General features: G+C 35.7%; 3 protein-coding genes across 3 annotated transcripts; all 3 read right to left on the bottom strand.

Annotated features, from left to right (window-relative positions):
• Positions 1-1,798: 1,798 nt before the first annotated feature.
• Positions 1,799-13,572, bottom strand: LOC115713803 (uncharacterized). Its single transcript, XM_061114024.1, has 11 exons — positions 13,424-13,572; positions 10,496-11,666; positions 9,899-10,009; positions 9,786-9,818; positions 9,525-9,702; positions 8,869-9,053; positions 8,651-8,787; positions 8,458-8,553; positions 7,651-7,720; positions 7,451-7,525; positions 1,799-1,933 (listed from the first exon to the last, which is right to left on the bottom strand). Exons 1-11 carry the CDS (start codon positions 13,570-13,572, stop codon positions 1,877-1,879), a joined length of 2,262 nt encoding a protein of 753 aa, XP_060970007.1. The 3' UTR covers positions 1,799-1,876.
• Positions 13,573-17,394: 3,822 nt separating this feature from the next.
• Positions 17,395-17,957, bottom strand: LOC133037173 (uncharacterized). Its single transcript, XM_061114023.1, has 2 exons — positions 17,665-17,957; positions 17,395-17,577 (listed from the first exon to the last, which is right to left on the bottom strand). The coding sequence occupies exons 1-2, from the start codon at positions 17,860-17,862 to the stop codon at positions 17,395-17,397; spliced, it is 381 nt and encodes a 126-aa protein (XP_060970006.1). The 5' UTR covers positions 17,863-17,957.
• A 97-nt stretch (positions 17,958-18,054) lies between these two features.
• On the bottom strand, positions 18,055-18,961 carry LOC133037393 (uncharacterized). Its single transcript, XM_061114578.1, has 2 exons — positions 18,765-18,961; positions 18,055-18,643 (listed from the first exon to the last, which is right to left on the bottom strand). The coding sequence occupies exon 2, from the start codon at positions 18,452-18,454 to the stop codon at positions 18,062-18,064; it is 393 nt and encodes a 130-aa protein (XP_060970561.1). The 5' UTR covers positions 18,455-18,643; positions 18,765-18,961; the 3' UTR covers positions 18,055-18,061.
• Between the last annotated feature and the right edge of the window lie 1,507 nt (positions 18,962-20,468).

The raw sequence follows: 20,468 nt of genomic DNA, 5'->3' as shown, positions 1-20,468 counted from the left end.
TTATAATATTCTTCACATGTTATATGCCACTACTAGTAGTTAGTGAGTACTAGATTCTTCTCCTTTTTAGAGAATTGTTATTAGATTTTAGTAGTGTTTAGCATTATATGTTATATTACAATTGACTATCGATACTTTTTAAAGTTATTATATTAAACTATATAAGACTTAATATTTAGTTAGACTAATAGCAACTTTTAATATTTCTCTTCTTTTTATTACCATTGAATGAAAGAAAATGAGTTTGAATACCTTGCCTAATAATGATTTAGAGTATTTAAATAATATTTAATAAATAATTGTTAAAAAATATGATTGGTGCTTATTACTCTTCTTAGTTTCCTACCGTTATTAGTATAATTAATAACAATACTACGAGCGTTGTTTAAAGATATCATAGCTTTATTGTCTAAATTTTGTAAGGCAATTTTGTCCTATGTGGCTCGCTTCGAGAATTTAACGGTCCATAGTTTGACAAAGCATGCTCTGCGATTAGATGATGAACTATCCTGGTTCGAGAAGGTTTCAAGTTGTGGATGTTTGCGTCGTAAATTCATGAGTGATTCTAATCACTTCGTCAAATAAAAAATTAAATTGGATGAATGGATTTTTGTAATGACACTAAATTACTGATATATATATACTAGATTAGAGTTACGTGGCAAGCCACGTAAATATTAGTTTTATTTTAAGTTCTTGTGGTTTTTGTTTAAGAATTTAGTGACTAATTGTAAATTATGTTATAAACGATATGTTTTATAAAACTAATTGTTAAGAATGTTATAATTGTGTATATAAACCTATAATATACACATTGTTATTCAAATATTTTATGTTATAAACGATTTTTTTGTATAGAGTTTAAATTTTATATTGATGATTGTTATTTAGGGTGGGTATTGGTGTATTTTTTTTTTTTTTAATTTTAAAAAAGAAAAGATTGTTAAATTTTTTGGGTTTAATTATTAGGTTTAAACGTTTAAAAAAAGATTGTTTAATTTTTTTGGTTTAAAAAAAAAATTGTGTAAGGCTAATCTGTTAAGCTAATCGTATAACAATATTAATATTAATATTTTTTGGGTTTAATTATTTAAAGTTAATAGGAGAATCAAACCTACTAACATCGTTAAATTTAACAGAATATTCTTTTATTTTTAAAGTATATTCTGTTAAACCAAGAAATGCCGTTAGATAGACACTTTTAATATATAAAGATAAAGATAAAGATATATGATTGAACTAATAAATATGAATTAATGGGCTGAAATAATTTTCATTTAAATTTTGATATATAAAATTAATTTTCAACCACATCTAATATATGTGTTAAAGATGTGGTGTTTCTGGCGTGAGGTGAGGGTTTTGGATTCCGATCAGGTGTGGATGGCCAGAAAAAATCTGACATTGTAGTGGTTACCAATTTAACCAAGATTTCAATTTGATTGTTGATTTTTTTTTTTCTAAAGGACTAAATTGCTAAATAGTGTAAAATTCAAGGGCATTTGTGCTAACATCCCCAATAAAACGTAACAGTGATAACACTTTATTATATTTAAAAAAAAAAACAACATGGGCAAATTCATTAACATTTTTTCACAAATAATTCTAGATTTATTTATTTTACATTTATTTAAATAGCAAACATTTATCTCACAATTTGAAAAAAGTCTTCTAGCTCTAATAACGGATCAGATAAAAATTACACAATACACTTATTGATCACTGTCGATTATTTGAACTTTTTCTGTATATGCTCATGAATTTGGCCACAAATTCTGCAAGTAAATAAAAAAGCTATTGTCATAATTAACTAAGCTAAGATTGTTGCTAAAATGACAAATTACTTCATTCATATTATTGAAACTATATATTATTATTACATCTTACCTTCAAGTTTTAGCAAAGCACTTGGTCCAGTTGGTAATTTCTTGTCCTATCACAATAATAAGAGTTATGTTTCACAATTTGAATAACTTAACAATATGAAATAAGAGAAAATTACAAATTTTTGGGTTTTATTAATTTTGTGTAAAAATGTGATTTTTTTAAAAAAGAAAAAATTATGAAAAAAGTTCAAGAAAAAATTAAAAATATAGAAAAACAAGTATCCTTAGGGTAAGGGGATAACCCTTAAGAGTATCTTCAATGCAGCTAATGTTTAAAGTTGTCATAAAATTCTATATTTTAAAATATAATATTTTATTTTGTCTTTTGTCCACATCATTATTGACCACTTCTTACTAAAATAGGCTCTAATGCTAAGCAACTCTATAAATTGTCTCATACAAGTTGAGAATAAGATGAGAAGATGAGAAAATGAGCTTGTATTGGAGAGAGTCTCTTGATAATGATATATATACACAAAGAGAGTACAAAGAAGAGTAACAAAAATCTATTACAAAAGGTACAGCTGTGAAGGAGTAACAACTCCACCTAAACGCACAACAACTAACAGAAAATAACTATATTTAACTAACTTCACTAATGCTCCCCTAAAGCAATAGTTGGTGTTAACCAAATGAAGCTTGTTACATAAAAATTGAAACCTTGGAGAGGATAAAGGTTTAGTAAATAGATCAACAATTTGATCTTGAGTAGGAATGTAGCAAATTTCAATCTTAGTCTCTGCAATTTGTTCTCGAATACAATGCACATCCAACTCGATGTGTGTTTGTTCTTGTGTGAAAGATTAGATTTAAGGCTAAGGCTTGGGCACTTTGATTGTCACACCACAAAACAGGTGGTGTCTTTTGAAGAGTTATGCCAAGTTCACCAAGAAGAGAACTTATCTAGACCAATTCAGTTGCTGCAGAAGCAAGAGCACAATATTTAGACTCTGTGCTTGACCGTTCAACTGCCTTTTATTTTCTTGAGCTCCAATTGATTAGATTTCCTCCAAGAAACAGGCAAAAACTACTTGTTGACTTTCTATCATCAAGACTAGATGCCCAATCGACATCCGAGTAAACTTCTAGATTTAATAATGTGGATGGTCTAAAATGAAGGCCGAGATGAATAGTTCCTTTAATGTATCGCAACACTTTCATACAAGCATTCCAATATTTGATAGTAGGTGTCTTCAAGTACTGGCTTAGCTTGTTAACAGAATAGGCAAGATCTAGTCTTGTCATAGTAAGATATTGAAGGGCTTCTATTGTGCTGCGATATAGTTCTAGTTTGTCAAAAACGGGATTATCATCAAGTATTAGTTTATTGGCCAAAATCATAGGTGTGTCACATTCCTTAGCATCTTCAAACTGAGTTTTGGCTAAGAGATCAGCTGCATACTTTGATCGAGTGAGATACAACCCTAAATTATTTTTGTAAGCTTCAAACCCCAAGAAATAACTAACATAACCCAAAGATTTAAGAGCAAACTTTTGATTAAGAGCTGTTATCAAAGTAGAAATTGCAACATTATTGGCAACTCTTATTAACAAATCATTCACATATACTAACACAAGTAGTAGAGACCCTTGATTATTGTTATAAAACAATGATGAATTTGATATGGAAGTTGAGAAACCCTAAGTAGAGTACTTTTGAGTGTGTCAAACCACACTCTTGGAGCTTCTTTTAGGCCATAGAGAGATTTGTTTAATTGACACACATAATTGGGTTTGGAAGGGTCTTCATAACCTTGTGGTTGTTGCATAAAGACTTTTTCTTTTAATTTTCCATTTAAGAAGGTATTATTGACATCAATTTGTTGGGTGTCCCAAGCATAAGTCACAGTTAAAGAGAAGATTACCCTTATTGTAGAAGCTTAAGTGATATGGCTGAATGTATTTTTGAAATCCAAACTAGGAGCTTGCTCAAATCCTCTCACTACTAATCTAGCTTTAAACTTGTTAAGGCTGCCATCTTTATTGTATTTAGTCCTGGATATTCACTTATTGGTTAGAACATTCATGTTTGGACTTCTAGGAACCATGACCCAAGTTTTCTTCTTAACCAGAGCAAGTTTTTCCTAGTCCATAGCTTTTTTTCAATGTGGTACACTAAGGGCTTGCTGAACAGTTTTTGGTTCCTTATACAATTGCTGTTGGGAAGCTTTGACAAGAAACACTTTTGGTTTTGAGATGCCAAATTTCAATCTAGTTTGCATGGGATGACCTATAGGTAATGGTAGAGGAGATGGGGATATATGAACAACAAGTATAACAACTTCTTCAATACTGTCAGTACCAGAAGTGGAGTCGGTATTAGAAATTAGGGATATTGTAGGAGTTGGTGAAGTAGATTGAGTAGCAGGATGAGCACTTTGGTTTGAGGAAGGTGATGTTGGTGAAGATTAAGCTGTTTCATCTTGATTAATATTTATAGAGCCAAAGTTTGGGAGGAATGTGATCATGAGAGGATATAGTTGGTATAATGAATGTTGGAGCAAGCAAATTATTGTGAAATATTTGAGTAATCTGTTGGGGAAACAATGAGTTATAAGGAAACTCTTTTTCATTGAAATTTACACTTCTTGTAATGTAAATTTAACCTGAGGAATGCAAACATCTATACCCTTTAGGAAAGGGATTGTACCCAAAAAACATACACTTGGATGTTTTGAACTGAAACTTATGTTGATTATATGGCATGAGCAAGGGGAAACAAGCACAACCAAATATTTTAAGAAGGTATAATATGGTTTGCTGGTGTAAAGACACTCAAAGGGTGACATATAAGCATTGATAATGGTTGGGAGTCTATTAATCAAGTAAACAGTAGAAACAAATGCATCACACCGAAAATGCAATGGCTTTTTGGCTTGAGCCAGCAAGGTTAAGCCCATTTCAATAACATGTCTGTATTTTCTTTCCACTCTACCTTGTTGTTGGTGAGTGTGTGGACAAAGATGTCTAAAAAGAATGTCTAGTTTCTGTAGAAGTCGCTGTAACTTTCTACATTCCCCACCCAATCAATTTGTAGACCTTTCATTTTGTGGTCAAATTGATATTCAACAAAGGTTTTAAAGGTTTGAAATATAGGGTAGGCATTTGTTTTTATTTTCATTGGATATATCCAACTATATTTTGTAAAATCATTAACAAAGAGAATGTAATACTTATATCCTTTAGTTGTGGGATATGAAGAGGGGCCCAAACATTTGCATGGATTAATTAAAGAGGTTTAGTAGTTTTAATGGAGGAGCTGCTGAAATGCATTAGATAATTTTTACCAAATTGACAAGCATCACAAAAAGATAGATCTTTATTAGAAAATTTTGTATTCATCGAAATGTAAAACCTTTGCAAGAATTATAGATGAATTTATTGTGCCAAAGTGCAACAATATAATTAGAATCCTTACACAAATCATTATTGACAGAGGAAAGATTACAATCAACTTTATTACAAATTCTAGACATGGTGAATTCACATTTGGCTGATACACAAGTGGATGATCCTGAAAGAAAGAAACTGCAGATTGACTTGAGAGAGGTTTGGAGATTTTTTACAGACCTTGACTAGGGGTTCCCTACAGAAGGACCTGCTTCATTGTCTTATCAATGACAAAACAGATATTAGCATAAAAAACAATGTACACATTGTTGTCAATGGAGAATTGAGAGATGCTAATGAGATTTTTATGAATTGTAGGGACATGTAACACACGATTTAAGAGAAGTGTTATAGAGCAGGAAATAAAGCATTGACCAATAACAAGAATAGGAAGAGAATATCCATTACCTACTGTCAATTTGCCCTTGCCTTTATAATCCACCTTATCTGTGAGAGCAGTATCATCAGAGACAACATGATGAGAGGCTCCACTGTCTAAGTACCACTGTGGATCTGCAACAGTAGTTGTTGTGGCAAGCATAGGCTGAGGTTCTTTAGTAGTTTGCTCAGGTTGGTTCGAGGTACCTTCTCCTTGGTAGCTTAAGTCGAGCCGATGATAACACTTGAGAGCTGTGTGATCAGATCGACCACAAACTTGACAGATAGGCCTATTTCCTCTTCCATGATTAAAACTACGACCACGGTTGTTGGTGTTGTTACCACTTTAAGGAGGTGGTGCAGAACCTTTCTTGGTTGCTGTTGTATAGTTAGCAATTGGATTATGCAGATTCATGGCAACAATTGAACATCTTACATAGTGACAGATTCTTTGGAGGTTAGAGTCATGATTGCAGGATCGTACTCACTTCCAAGACCTCAAAGAATGTAGAATATAAACTTATCATCAGTGATGTTATGGCTTGCTGCCATTAAAGCATCACCAAGACATCTCATCTTGAGAATATATTCATCTATAGGAGTGGATCCTTTCTCTGTTGATTGAAGCATGCCACGAAGTTGTAGAACTCGAGTAGGAGAAGTGTTTGAAAAAAGTAAAGTTCAAGCAGAACATTCCAAAGTTCTGCAGATGAAGCACATCTTGCAACATGACCCAACATGCCTTCAAAAATTGAGATGAATAGCTAGCTGATGAGAAATTGATCCAATCGTAGATAATCAACCAACTCTGGGCTGGGAATGGTTCTCGATTCATCAGTTGGATCAGTGATGGTTGCCGGGGGTCTTGCGCGTGTTACAGTAAAAAATCCTTTCAGTTGATGCGCTCAAACTGTGGAGAGAACTTGAGATCTAGTAGAATTAATTATTGCAATCTAAACGCAAAGTAAGGGACACAATGTGATTTGGAATCACTTGAATGGCAAGAGCTGGAGGAGCGTGGATAGTGGCAGATGAAGAACCTTCAGGCCGAAGGCCAGCTGCAACAAAGGAAGACGCCATGGAAGAAAGCTTCAAGAAGAGTCGAACAAAGAAAGGAAAAAAGAGAGCCTAGAAGTTCTGATACCAAGTTGAGAAGATGAAAAAAAAATGAGCTTGTATTGAATAGAGGCTCTTGATAATGATATATATACACATAGAGAGTACAAAGAAGAGTAACATAAATCTATTACAAAAGGTATAGCTATGAAGGAGTAACAACTCCACCTAAAGGCACGAGAACTAACAAAAAATAACTATCATTCCTAGCTATAATTAACTAACTTCACTAATAATAAATTCATTATTATTTAATATATCATTCATTTTATTTATAATATATTTTTTTTTTGTTTCAGCAAAGAACTTTTATTTAAGAAGAAAAAATAAAAGTCAAATACCACATTGGTCTTATCAAGTTATGGCAGTTGTACAATTATTTTACTCTAATGCAATAGCTACTATTAAAAGTAGCCCACCCGTGACATGCTCTGATGAACAACTTTGATATATAGAGCACTAGAGTTGTTTTAAAAGTCAAATACCACATTGGTCCTATCAAGTTATGACATTTGTCTAACTTTTTTATTTTTTTTATATATATATATATTTTTATGTTTTTATTTTTTAAAAAAATCTCATAAAATATATATATATTTTTAAAAAAATTATATTTTTACAAGTTGTATCTTAAAAATCATAAAAATGAAAATTTTAGAATAATTTGAGGTTGAACTTACATAATAAGCATGCCAGTAATAAAGTTCCCTTTTAATATTAGCATCTATTCCTTTTAGAAATTGTTCCACAAGCTTCTGCAGATTCAAAATACATTACTCAATAAATTAACAAAACAAAAAAGAGAGAGAGAAAAAGAAAATCATTGTTGTGTTGTATTAATGTCCAATTATGATGAATGAAAGAGTGAATTATGCAATACCTGTAAAATCAGTTTGGGGTGAACAAACTCAAGTAGAAGCTTTTGAAATCTTCCTCTTATGGCAAATAACCTGAAAAAGACCATTTATATGCTAAATGACTATTATACTTACCAACTTACATAAACATAAAGAAACAATTGGCAAAATAGTTTCTCTTTAGAGTCATTTTCCATTTTGGCCTAGTTTTGATATTTTCTTACCAAATGGTAAAAGTTCGACTAGATGTCTAAATGTTCTCCACTTCTTCACTTGAATTTTATTAGTTGTTAGTGTCAAAGGTTTTTTTGTAAGGAATTATCCAAACTAGGTGAAAGTGCAAAATGACTTCAAAAAAGAGGTTATATGTACTCACACACAGTCTAAGACTAATTAGTGAAAATAAATCTCCTTTTTAAATATGAGGAAATTACACATTTTATATGTTTCTATACAATATGTGTAAAAAACATGACCTTTTTTTTTTTTTTAAAAAAAAAAAAAACATATATATGGGAAAAATTAGAAAAAAATTTAGCTTAATTTTTTTTTAAAAAAATTCTCATAAAATAACTTTTTTTGAGGAAAAGCTACATTTGTGCAACCTTGCCTCAAAAACCATAAAATCCAATTAATATCTCTTTGCAAAATAATTTCTTTTGTAAATGACATTTCAAGATAGGTTTTTGAGTGTGTGTGGATGGTCATTTTGTAAAAAAATTATCAAAAAGAGACTATTATGCAAAATGGTTATAAAAAAGAAGCTTTTTTTTTTTGGGTCAAACACCCCTACAAACCAATACATTATACCAATGTACATATTTAGTTACATGTTAGATGAGGAGTTGGCTAGAATTTCTGCTGAGATTTCAACCACAACCTCTTCCCATCCAAGTGGAATTGGCTGATCCTCCAAAAAAGGATAGCTGCAATGAAAACATAGTTACCCCATATAAGTTGAATCAATCTAAATTAATGGCTAAATTTAACAATCTTATTATTTAATTATATGAGTCACAGTACTTGTGAGCCTTGCATGCTTCAAGGGCCATGATTGCTTTTCTAAGATTCTGTTTTGATTTGATACCAATCTTAGCTGCAAACTCCATAGAAAGATCAAATTCTTCCTTTCTTGCTATCTGAATCAGTACTTCCATGATCTGACAAAGTCAAAGGAACATAACACACAATTAGCCTTAATTATTAGACAACAACATAGTTGTTCTGATATGATACTTAACCTCATGAGTTACAGGAGCATTGACTTTGATAGTTTTGCATTGACTTTTGACTGACTCAATTATCTCTGTATCATCTTCACAGCAAAGGATGAGTTTACATGAATGTGAGTAACAGTCAAAAATCCATTTTATAAGATGTTGGATGGTGTTATCTGCTGCTTTGTCAACATCATAAAGAACTATTACTGAGAACAAAAATGGTAAAAAAAACATGTTAGTAATAATTACTTGAGAATAATAAATATTAGAGAACAAAGACTACTACCATAAAAGACTAAAATATCCCTAAATAATTATTTAACATTCATTCTTAAACTCTGTGATGCTGCAGCAAGAAACATCAAAAGTTCGCCTACAAGAGAACGAAAAATGAGTAATTGTATGCGACTTAGTAAAAAAATCAGTAAGCTGCAACGAAGAAGGAACAAAAGGCAAAATAATAGTGCCCAACTTTAGATTGTGATGAGTAAAATGAAAATTAATTTCAATATGCTTAGTACATTCATGGAAAACCGAGTTATCAGCAATTTAAATGACGGGCAAAAGACTAAAATAAATTTAAATAATTATTTAACAGTTAGAACTAAAATTTGTGTTAAGGGGCCAACTTTTCTAAGGGAATTGATCATTTTTCTTTCTTCTTCAAAAGATCAGACCTTTATAATTTGAGCTGAGATTAGCAATGCTGATTTCGGGTGCAACTGTATAATCTTTGACAATTTCTTTAACTAATCCCATCAGAGCATACTTAGCATTTGATTCCAAGTTCACATTGAGTTCCAAATGGTGAGGACTTGATGTTATTGGAACAGCCACTTGCATTGGCCTGTTTTCCTATAGACATATGATATGTACTTTATTTAATGTCAAACCAGTTCAACATAAAAAAGCAATATATGAAGTTTTTAGTGTGTTACCTGAATCTGAAAGTATCTTAAATCATGTGAAATCTGCAAAACATGATTAGAAAATGAACTCATCTTAGCCATTGAAAGGTTAAACAGTGGAAATTTGATTATAAAGAACATACATTCCAACTCTCATCGCCATATAATTCGCGCAGAAGAGCCATTGCTAATGCTTTTTTTCCAGAACCAGATGGCCCCTTCAGCAAAATATGGGGACATATTTCATCTGACACCTAAAATCTCAAAAGGGAAAAAAGTTATTCATAAGTAATTTTGATAAAATATGCCAAAGGGTAAATATCATTTTTTTTTTCCTCTAAATTATGACTCTTATAAATTGATGCAAATAACCCCTGCAATTACATTTTGCTTATTTTCTTAAAATAATTTATGCATGTAATATTAATATGACGTTAATCTGGTTCAATTAAAGAGTCCAAACAAAAAATATATACATAAATAAGAGTCAATTAATGAGTTATGATAATATGTATGTGTAATCTTAGAACTAATGATTGTAGGTTTAATGCTAATAAACTAGATTTCAACTACAACATTTAAGCAAATTGATTTAAAAAATGAGTAGAATGTAACTAAATAAGACTATTTGCATTGATTTTTATATAGTTCATTGAGAATTTTTGCAATAAATAAAAGTTGGGTTGACAAAACATGGGAAAATGTAGAGATATGGTGAGTGGATCAATGAACTGACTTACAAGTTGTTTGAGAATTTGAGCTTCTTGTTTATGCAAAGTGAATCCATTCAATGAAGCAGGTTGATACTTATCAGCCCAGAACTGTCTGAGATTTTCAACCACATAAGCTCTCTCAATGAATAAGGTCTCATTGAAAGTAGTTCTTGGAGTTTTGTCAGGTGACTTTGAAGTCCTACAAGGCCCTTTCTTCATACAACCAAACCATGTCTCCTTCTCCTTCTGATGTTTCTTCTTCCTATTAGCAGTGAAATTTTTCATGCTCTCAGTTGTTTTCTCACTCACATCACTCAGTTTACTACTCTCACTACTAAACTTACCATTTCTTCCTGGCCTACTTGCAGATGAAGTAGTAAAGATTGTAGTTGATGATGACTTATTATGATGGTCAATAACATTGTTATTTGCTCTTCTCAAGTGAGGCACAGAATCTGATCTTTGAGATACTATTTTCGGTTTTGGACAAAAATGGTTTCCTGAACCACCTTTCTTTTTAGGCAATGCCAACACATTCCATTCTCTAGAAAAGAATATATCACCTGGTGAAATTGAGTCAGTACTCTCAAAATTTGCAGTGTGAAGCTTTGCATACCCAACTCTTTCATTGATTTCGCCTATTGAAGGCGCCACCACCACTTTCGCTTGATCAGGAGGAGGAGGAGGAGGAGCTTGTCTTGGTTTCGAAAATGGTGAGATTGTTCTCTCCTTATCTCTCTGCCTTACTCTTGGAGCACTTACTGATCTTTTGCTCATGTAAATTGGTTTCTTATTAACTTCAACAACCTTATTAGTTTGCTTTCTATATGGATACATAAACAACTCATCATCATCATCATCTTTATCCAAATTATGCTCTAAATCCAAGACTTGTTCTTCTCTTCTTGATGGCTTATAAGGTGACTTACTGTTGTGTTGTCTTCTCTTCTCTGCAGCACCGAATTCATACCTCGAAGAGTGTCTTCGGCTTAGCTTTAAAGGGCTAATGTTGTTCCTTGGCTTAACAAACTCCAAATGATCTTCTTCATCTTTTGGCTTATTATGTTCACGCCATGGACTTTCATTGAAATCTGTCTCGGTATCAGACGGTTCATAACCGCTACGCCTTTGCTTGGACAACACGTTATTATTAGAATTGTTTTGAAAATGAAAGGCCACTCTGCTCCCACCATGTAATCTAGGTGAGTTTTGCATAGTTGCATTACAAAAAAAACCAAATCAATATAAGTTGAAGTACTATATACTATATATAGTCAAAACAAACACAACCCCACTTGATCAAAAATGGTTTTGAGATGGATTTAAACATTGGAAAAGCTCAAAAGATTGAACCCTTTTAACTTTGGTGGATTAGACTAAGGCTAGCTAACGATGGTTACAAAGAAGGAGCATTGTTGTTTGTGACAAATGACAGTGAAATTTGAGTAAAACGACAACGTTTTGTGCTATTATATCTAAGTAATCCAGCTAATCATAATAAATTTAGAAGAAGTGAAAATTTGTTTTTCCAGTGATTTGTAAGCTGGCTTTCGAGGACTTTTTTGTCTTTTTCTTGTCTGTTGGTGTTGGATATGAAGAATATGAAGAAATTGGCAGTTTTAACGGAATAAACTATAAGAAATTTTGGAGGGAAACGAAACGACGTCGTTTGTCAACATCAATGGAAAATAAAGACGAGAGTAGTTGAAAGAGTATGTAATCGTTGTACTAGTCAAAGTCATTTTATTTATTTCATTTTATTATTTTGTATTTTAGTTATCATTGTTGATACTTTCATGGAAAAAATAAGTAGAAAGAAAAATGTTGGCAAAATATAAGCAAAATAATGATGATTGCATTCAATGTATAGACACCCCTGTAATCAAAGGGAAATTTCAATTTTTGACCCTAATAATACAAGCCATATCAAAATTTATACCCTTCCTTAATTTGTACAAATTTAGTCCATTAATTACATGAACTTCCCATTTTACCCATTTTTTTTAAAAAAAAAAAAAAAAGCTAAAATCTGAAATTGGTATTTCTCTCTCTCTTCCCTCTTCCCTCTCTCTCGTGCACCACTCTCTCTCTCTAGAAAAAAACTGAAAAATTTATCAAAAAATTTCCCTCTATCCGTCCCACTCTCTTTATTCCCTGTTGAATGGTTGTTTTCTCGGTGGGTGTTGGTGGAAAACCGAAGCACAACTCAATATCACTCAAGAATCTTACACCATTATAATGAGTAAGTTGTATTTTAAGCATTTTGTTTGACTTTATGTAGTTTAAAATTGTTATATGTGTGTTTATTGTTGGAACTGCTGTTTTTTGGTCTGAAATTGTTGAGATCCGCGGATCCGGTTTTCGTCCGAATGCAGGTTTTCCAGAGTTATCGATGATATATCGATACTATGTCGATGGTTTGTCGATGATTACAAAAGTGAAGGTCAGTGACGACCATTATCGACGTTATGTCGACATAATGTCGACATGTTGTCGACATCATGCAACCAACTTGGTATTTACTATTTGTCGACAGAATGTCGACAATAAGCATTTTTCTTTTTTTAGTAGTTGTCGATATTTTGTCGACATGATGTCGACAAAATATCGATGCAAATAAAAAAAACCGTGAATAAAAGATAAACATAACATAACATTAAAATTAAATAGAGTTCATTAAAAACATAAAATAACATAAAAAAAAACAGAAAATAAAGTTCATAAAAAAAAAACAAACATTAAATAAAACTCACCACAAGCCATAACATAAGAAATTATTTTTTTTTAAATTCTTTGGCTTGTGGGTGAGCCTTGCAATACTTGCATAATGTTCCAGGCTTCACCGGTTTACCGTTAAAGATGCCTAGTTTGCAACGACGGCATCCTTCGGGGAACCCTGGTGGTGGAGCCGGCCATACACCAGTTTTGCAAAAATGAGCTTCAAGTTGCCTGAACCTGAACTCGTTCCCACATCGTTCTCTTTCGAAAGCTCTTTGGGCGTCAAAAACTTTCTGCATTTCAGGAGTAACTATGCCAACATCAGGCTCCTGCTTCAGCTCTTCAGGAGTTAAGATGGGGAATTTGCCGTTCTTTCTTGGGGCCATATTTAGAACTTAAGAGAATAAGAGACATTTTTAAGAGTAAGAGAGAAGTAGAAGACAAGAGCACTTATGAATAAGAAAGGGATTTGCTTTTATAGAGCAGTAAACATGTTGGGAATGTATGAAAATTTGATGGTCATTAAATGCGTAACTGTACAGGGAAAACGCATGAAATGGTGTATTTGTCGACTGAATGTCGATAGTATGTCGACATCATGTCGACAACATGCCAATTTAGTACCACTGCTAACACATTTGTCGACGCCATGTCGACTTCATGTCGACATGTTGTCGATAGGACACGTGTCTGACATGCAACGTGTCAGTTGGGAAGGGTTGTTGGGAACGTAGGTAAAATTTATTAACATTAAATGTGCAACCGTTGTTAATTGTCGATTGAATGTCGATGGTATGTCGATGGCGAGCATGCTTGGTGTGGTTGTCGACTGTATGTCGATAGTACGTCGACACAATGTCGACAATCATTGCCCTAATTTCTGATGTTGTGATTATCGACATTATGTCTATTGATATCGATGGGATGTCGATTTTTATTTTTTTTTGGGTGTTTTTTCCTTTACTCACCTTGTTTTTTTGGTTTGCAATTGCAGGAGACAAAGTGTTCCTTGTTGTATCGTACGATGGTGTTTGGTTATGTGAGAATTATAATTGGATCTACAAAGCAAATAGCAGCTTGACGTTGACAGTTACAACCGAGACAACCCTACAAGAACTGCGACAAATTTTATATGAAGAGTTGGAAGTTGATCCGGTAGCGTATGATTTAAAGTTGGAGATTTGTTCCTTGTACATGAAGGGAAAAATGGTTGCGCCAGAGGTTATTAAGAGAGAACGCCAACTGAGAACTTTTTTAGAGATGAGGGCAACAATGTCAAATACAGAGTTTATGCCATTATTCGTGACCAAGGTGAGAAAAGTTGGGAATTCGGAGCCTACGCCGCCTACTAATCCTCTCCCTTGAAGTGTGGTAGGGTCTTGCGTTCCCGAAACAGATGTTGGGATTGGTGTGAATGAGGAGGTTCCGGCCAATTTAGAGGTTCCGACCAATTTGATGTTCCGACCAATGTAGGGCAAGAACAAGAAGCGACAGGATTTCATCAGTTTGAAGAGTTCGATACACCCTTCTACAATAACGATCCTATTGTAGATTTGAATATGGACGATGAGCATGATTTAGAAGTCGATGAACCCGTAGCGGGACCATTGTTGAGGTTAGAGTGTGTACCGAGTAACCAAGGTACACAGCGAGAACGACAACCTCGTAGTGAAAATCGCACTACACCTGGAACTAGCGATGAGTCGACACAGCGGCGTAACCGAAGAACATGCTCGTCATGCAACGTTCTCAACGTTCTCCTCTTTTGAAGTTTGTACCAAGTTCAAAGCTCCCATGTGGACAAAGGAAGATATAATGGAAAATCATGAGCTAACTACTTGTTTACAAAGTAAGGAAGCAGGGGTGATAGAGCTTGGTAATTTTTATGAAAACAAGGAAGAACTGAGACAAGTTGTGGGTAGGTTTGCACTTAATAACAATTTCGAGTGGATGGTGAAGAAGTCATCCCCTGATGTGTTGTACGTTACATGCAAGGCTCCAGATTGTAAATGGAGATTGAGGGGGAGGAAGAAGATGCATTCTGACAACTTTGAGGTCACTGTATTTCACAATGAACACACATGTAACTTGAATGTGAGACGTTCAGATCACCGTCAAGCAGCACCATGGGTAGTTGGCCACCTTATTAAGGGGAAGTACACCCAAGACGGAACTAAGTACAGGGCTAAAGACATACAGAGGGACATGTTTGACAACTACGGTATCAGTATGAGTTATGTGAAGGCGTGGAGGTGCAGGGAGATGGGACTTACGTATGCTAGGGGTACGCCTGAGTTTTCATACATGAAGCTTCCTTGGTACTTGTACATGCTGGAACAGAAGAATCCAGGTACCATTACTGACTTGTACTTAGAGGATGAACGGTTCAAGTACTGTTTTATATCACTCGGTGCATGTAGAAGGGGCTTTTCTTTTTGTCGTCCTGTTTTGAGTATCGATGGCACCTTCTTGAAGACGAAGTACGGCGGTATAATGTTAGTTGCTGTGGCATACGATGCGAACAACCAATTGTTGCCGGTTGCTTATGGTATCGTTGACAGTGAGAATAACGACTCCTGGACGTATTTCTTACAGAAGTTGAGGGTAGCAATTGGCGTGGTTGAGAACTTAGTGTTTGTGTCAGATAGGCATCAAAGCATTGATCATGCTGTTGAACTCGTTTTTCCCGAAGCAGTCCACTATGCATGCTATCACCACATTGTTATGAACGTGAACGCAAAATTCAAGACTGATGCTTTTCACAACCAAATATATAATGTTGCTTACGCATGGTTGAAGACTGAATGCGATAGAGAGTTCGAGAAGCTTAGAAAGATGAATCCGGCCATTGTTGCATATGTGGAGAGTATAGGGTTTGAGAAGTGGGCTCACCCTTATTGTTTGGGCGATAGATACAACATCATGACGAGCAACGCTGCTGAAAGCTTCAATAGTGTCACAGAAGAGTTCAGGAAATATCCAATAACTACTTTGGTTGAATTTATCAAGTTCACACTCCAATCGTGGTTCGGCCGATCGCCTCGAAAATGCTGACAAATGTGCCACCCCTTTGGCCACGCTCTTCGAAAAAAACTTGGCAAAAATTCATGAAAATGCAAGGTACAGGCGCGTCCAACGAAATGGAGCCAATTTGTATAACGTTGGTAGGGGACCTAACGGTGAAAGAGGTGGTGATGTGAATCTAGTTGAAAGAACATGCACCTGCGGCGTGTTCACGTTATTGAAACTCCCTTGCCTTCATGCATGTGCCGCGGCATTGAAAACGAACACAAGTGTGTACACGCTTTGCTCACCTTATTATTCAAAAGAAACGTGGAGGAAGATTTACGATGATACCATCAATCTTGCTGGTGACGAGGATGATTTGGTTCTCCCAGAACACATCAAGAATATGAAAGTTGGGGTACCTGTGGAAAAGAAGCACATAGGTCGTCCAAGAAAAAGCAACGCTGAAGAAGACGGGAGAACCGTTTCCGTCCGGTGATAAAAAAGGTTACGTACCACGAAAGCTGCGGCCATTGTGGCGGTTCGAGCCACAACGAGCAACATGCAAAGCCCGCATACGAGGCGTCTTATACGTATTCGTTGGGAAATTTGATATATTGTAATGATGCATATTTTGTCATAGTTATTTTTGTTGAGGTTGAATATTTTTCAAATATTTTAATTATTTTTAGGTTTAATAGTTATTTTTGTTGAATAATGTTGATATTTTATATTTGAAACCACGAATAATTATCAAAATTTGAACGAAAAGAAAATCTATATATACATAACTGTAATGTTAATTACACAAAATATACAATGTCCCAATAATTACACATATAATCGTAGACATTTTGGTAAAATAAATCGACACACCACCGTTGACGAAACATAGCTATCCGGTCTGGCGTCACATCGGTCAATCCACGCTGCATCATGAGATGCTCCACATACTCAATGCAATACACGCCACAATCACCACTAAATGCAAAATAAAATGTAAAGTCAGTCTAACGTAAAACATATTTTAATACTATAGTACTTTTTTATCGCTATGTGCACAGTTGCCGACTTCGGAACTAAGTCGTGAGTGGCTCGAGTCGCGTGCATTTTTGGAAGCACCGTGATGTCACGGTTAGCTAACGCCATGATCTGGTTGTTATGTGGAAATTCCCGGTTGCAAGGATTAGCGAGGGCGGCGGTTACGCCCAAACCTTCAGGATGGGTTCCAAGGCAGTCCAATGACAGACGCTGGAATCACAGTCGTAGACATTAATTTTCCACAGCTCTATGTCGACTTCAACTGTGACCCAGTGCCTTGCCGTGGGAATGTTCAGAACGAAGTAAATAAACTCGTTACCCCTCCATCTCTCAAAGACTTGGGACTGTAATTACAGAGAACAACGAAACAATTAACAAACCATAATAATCTTCCCAAACAATTAACATTTAAAATCTTACTAAAACAATACCTTATGAGCCCCTGTGCAGTAGTCCAGGATATAATCCTCCCATTTAAAGTTTTTCCTCGGACCCTTGTGGCTCGTCCATGCACTGCTGATCATGGCGGTCACGAATGTGGAGAGAATGATACCCTTCTGAGGAAATGTCAGTGGATAGTCGGTGCGTCGCCTCCTCAGCATATGCATTGCTGCATCTATATGCTGCATATAAAGGGAAATGTCAGTTAGACAAAAAAATATATTAATTGCACATAAAGTTGTAAAGTGAAGTAATATTATAAAATACTTTACTTACGTCATCTGTAAGCCATTCCTTTGGTGTGAGCATTATCCAAAAGAATCCTGGACCGTAATCACCACTTCTCAAATCCCGAAGTCGGTGGTTCGAAATGAGTCCAACACACCACTATCGGAAAGTGGTTAACAATTTCTCATCCGGTGGCTCCAGGGGATCAAAAGTCGAAGATGGCCTATGTCTCCTCTTCATCTCCGTATAGTCACCGAACCATACAGGAGGCTTTCTCTTCCTCTTCCGACTCTTAACCACTACAGGTTGTGCCTCTATGGACAGAATCTCACCCTGGGACTCGGTGTCATGTACATGGATAAGAGGTTGTGCCTCGATCGGAGTCGCTGGAGCTCCCTCATAAGGATCGTAATCGTCGGGGAAGACCTCATCCTCTTCTACTGGGGGTGAAGCAGCTGGCGGTGGGGTAGATGGATCTGCTGGGGCCTCCGGTGCTGAAGCTGTCGTTGGCGGACGATTCAACATGGCCAATATGTGTCTGAGCTGCTCCATAATTACGTTCTGACCACCCTTCAGCTCTACATGGCTGGTCTCGTATGCCTTCTTCAGCTCGACATGAGCAGCATACAGACCCTGAGTGTCAGCCTCGATCCTATCCAACCGAGCCACTAAATCAGTGTACTCGGCACCCCGAACGCCTGATGAAGATGGTGCACTGGGCTGAGGTTCTGAACCAGTGGCCTGAAAAAATATATATCAAAAAAATACGGTAAGCATACGATAATTCCACAATGTAACAAATATCACAAAACAAAAACAATAAAAAATAAAGACATAAAAAAAAAGTTCCAAAAATTGGTACCTGAGTGTCTCTTTCCTGAGTGTCTGGGACCTGAGTCTCTGGTACCTGACTACCTGCCTCAGCCTCTGTGTCATCCACAACATCATCAACCAGGTTCTCCACACCATTGTAAGATATTGTCCTCACAAATGCCTCCTCCTCTGTCCGTGGAAGTAGCCCCTTCACCACTTCCAGATTCTGTTTATGGTTTAAAAAATATCAAAATAAAACCATTTAGCATTTATTACAAGCATTTATGTTAAATAATTATTCTGAACATAAGTGAAAATCATACCCGTCTAGAAAATAATGCGCTGACGTCTTTCTTCCCAATATCGCCTTTGCTTGTCCAGCTAAGCATCCTGGGGAACCGAATCCCGTGGTTCGTGCCATACCTCTTCCCAACCTCCAAAATGGCCTCGTACGCCCAATATTGTACTGCAGGTGCGAAGCCATATGCTGTGTATTTGCACTCGTGCTGAACATCCGAACTCAGCTTCTTCTCGTAGTTGGCCTTCTGTTTCAATATGTCTTTCTGAAGCGAGTGCATGAGTCTGGCGAATGAGTGCTTCCCCCAAGGAATCCGGAAGAAGAACTCGAGGTCTTCCACATATCTAAGTATGTGAGGCGTAATCAGCGCGTTTGCCTCGCGGCCCAGAAGCACTGACTCCACAAACAAGCACAAGCCGAGCTTGTACAAGTCTTCCGGGTTCTGGCAGTTTGTGAACTGAAGTTAGAGTGCTTCTGTCTTCACACTATCAGACCGGTTGAAGTATCTGTTGATCAATCGATCTGACCCCGAGCGCGCGACCTGCGCAACCTTCTCCTCTTCTGTTGGCCCCGAGGAGAAGTCCAAACCCGTAATGAGTGCAAACTCCAGCACCCCGAATCGGACCTCCTTCCGACCAACATAAAATCTCATCCTCAACTCCTCCTGAGCATCCACTTTCATTTTGTGGAGCATCAGCTGGTGAAATAACACCGAGGAGAATGTCAAGGGAACGACATTCCAGAAGTTCCCGAAACGGCTTTCCTTCGCCGTGTTATTAAGGTTGAACTCCTCAAACCGAGCTTTGATTTTTGCAAACACTCCAGTGCCCCTATATGTGACGCGGCCAGTAAAATGCTCGGTGGCTGGAATAATGAGTCTGGGAGCCATCTGAAAAAACAAAAAAACAAATAAATAAAGCTGCCAAAAAAATTTAAAATGGTCGACATAACATCGACATCATGTCGATATTCAGTCGACATTATCTAACAGTAAGCACACAAAAATTTCAAAACAAACATGTCGACATTATGTCGACATACCGTCGACATTATGTCGACATTATCAAAAGCAGACAAAATACTTTCATGTCGACAAAATATCGACATCATGTCGACATTCAGTCGACAATTCAATCAAATAACAATTACACAATATATCGACATATTGTCGACATACTGTCGACATTCAGTCGACAATACAACCTAACAATCAACAAGTTAATTTAATCGACATGCCATCGACATACTGTCGACAAGTCGTCGACAATATAGGGCAGAAATACACTTAAACTACCAGTCGACATCCTATCGACATACAAGCGATATCCTATCGACATACAAATTACAGCAAAATTCAAACAGACACTCAATCTATCGACATCCTATCGACAACCTATCGACATGTCATCGACAACCCTGTAATTTACACAGATTTCATTGAAACACTACAATCTA

The sequence above is a fragment of the Cannabis sativa genome, chromosome 4 (genome assembly GCF_029168945.1).
Source record: "Cannabis sativa cultivar Pink pepper isolate KNU-18-1 chromosome 4, ASM2916894v1, whole genome shotgun sequence".
Lineage (NCBI taxonomy): Eukaryota > Viridiplantae > Streptophyta > Magnoliopsida > Rosales > Cannabaceae > Cannabis > Cannabis sativa.
The sequence above is the reverse complement of the archived record's forward strand: the minus strand, read 5'-3'. Positions and strand labels throughout refer to the sequence as shown.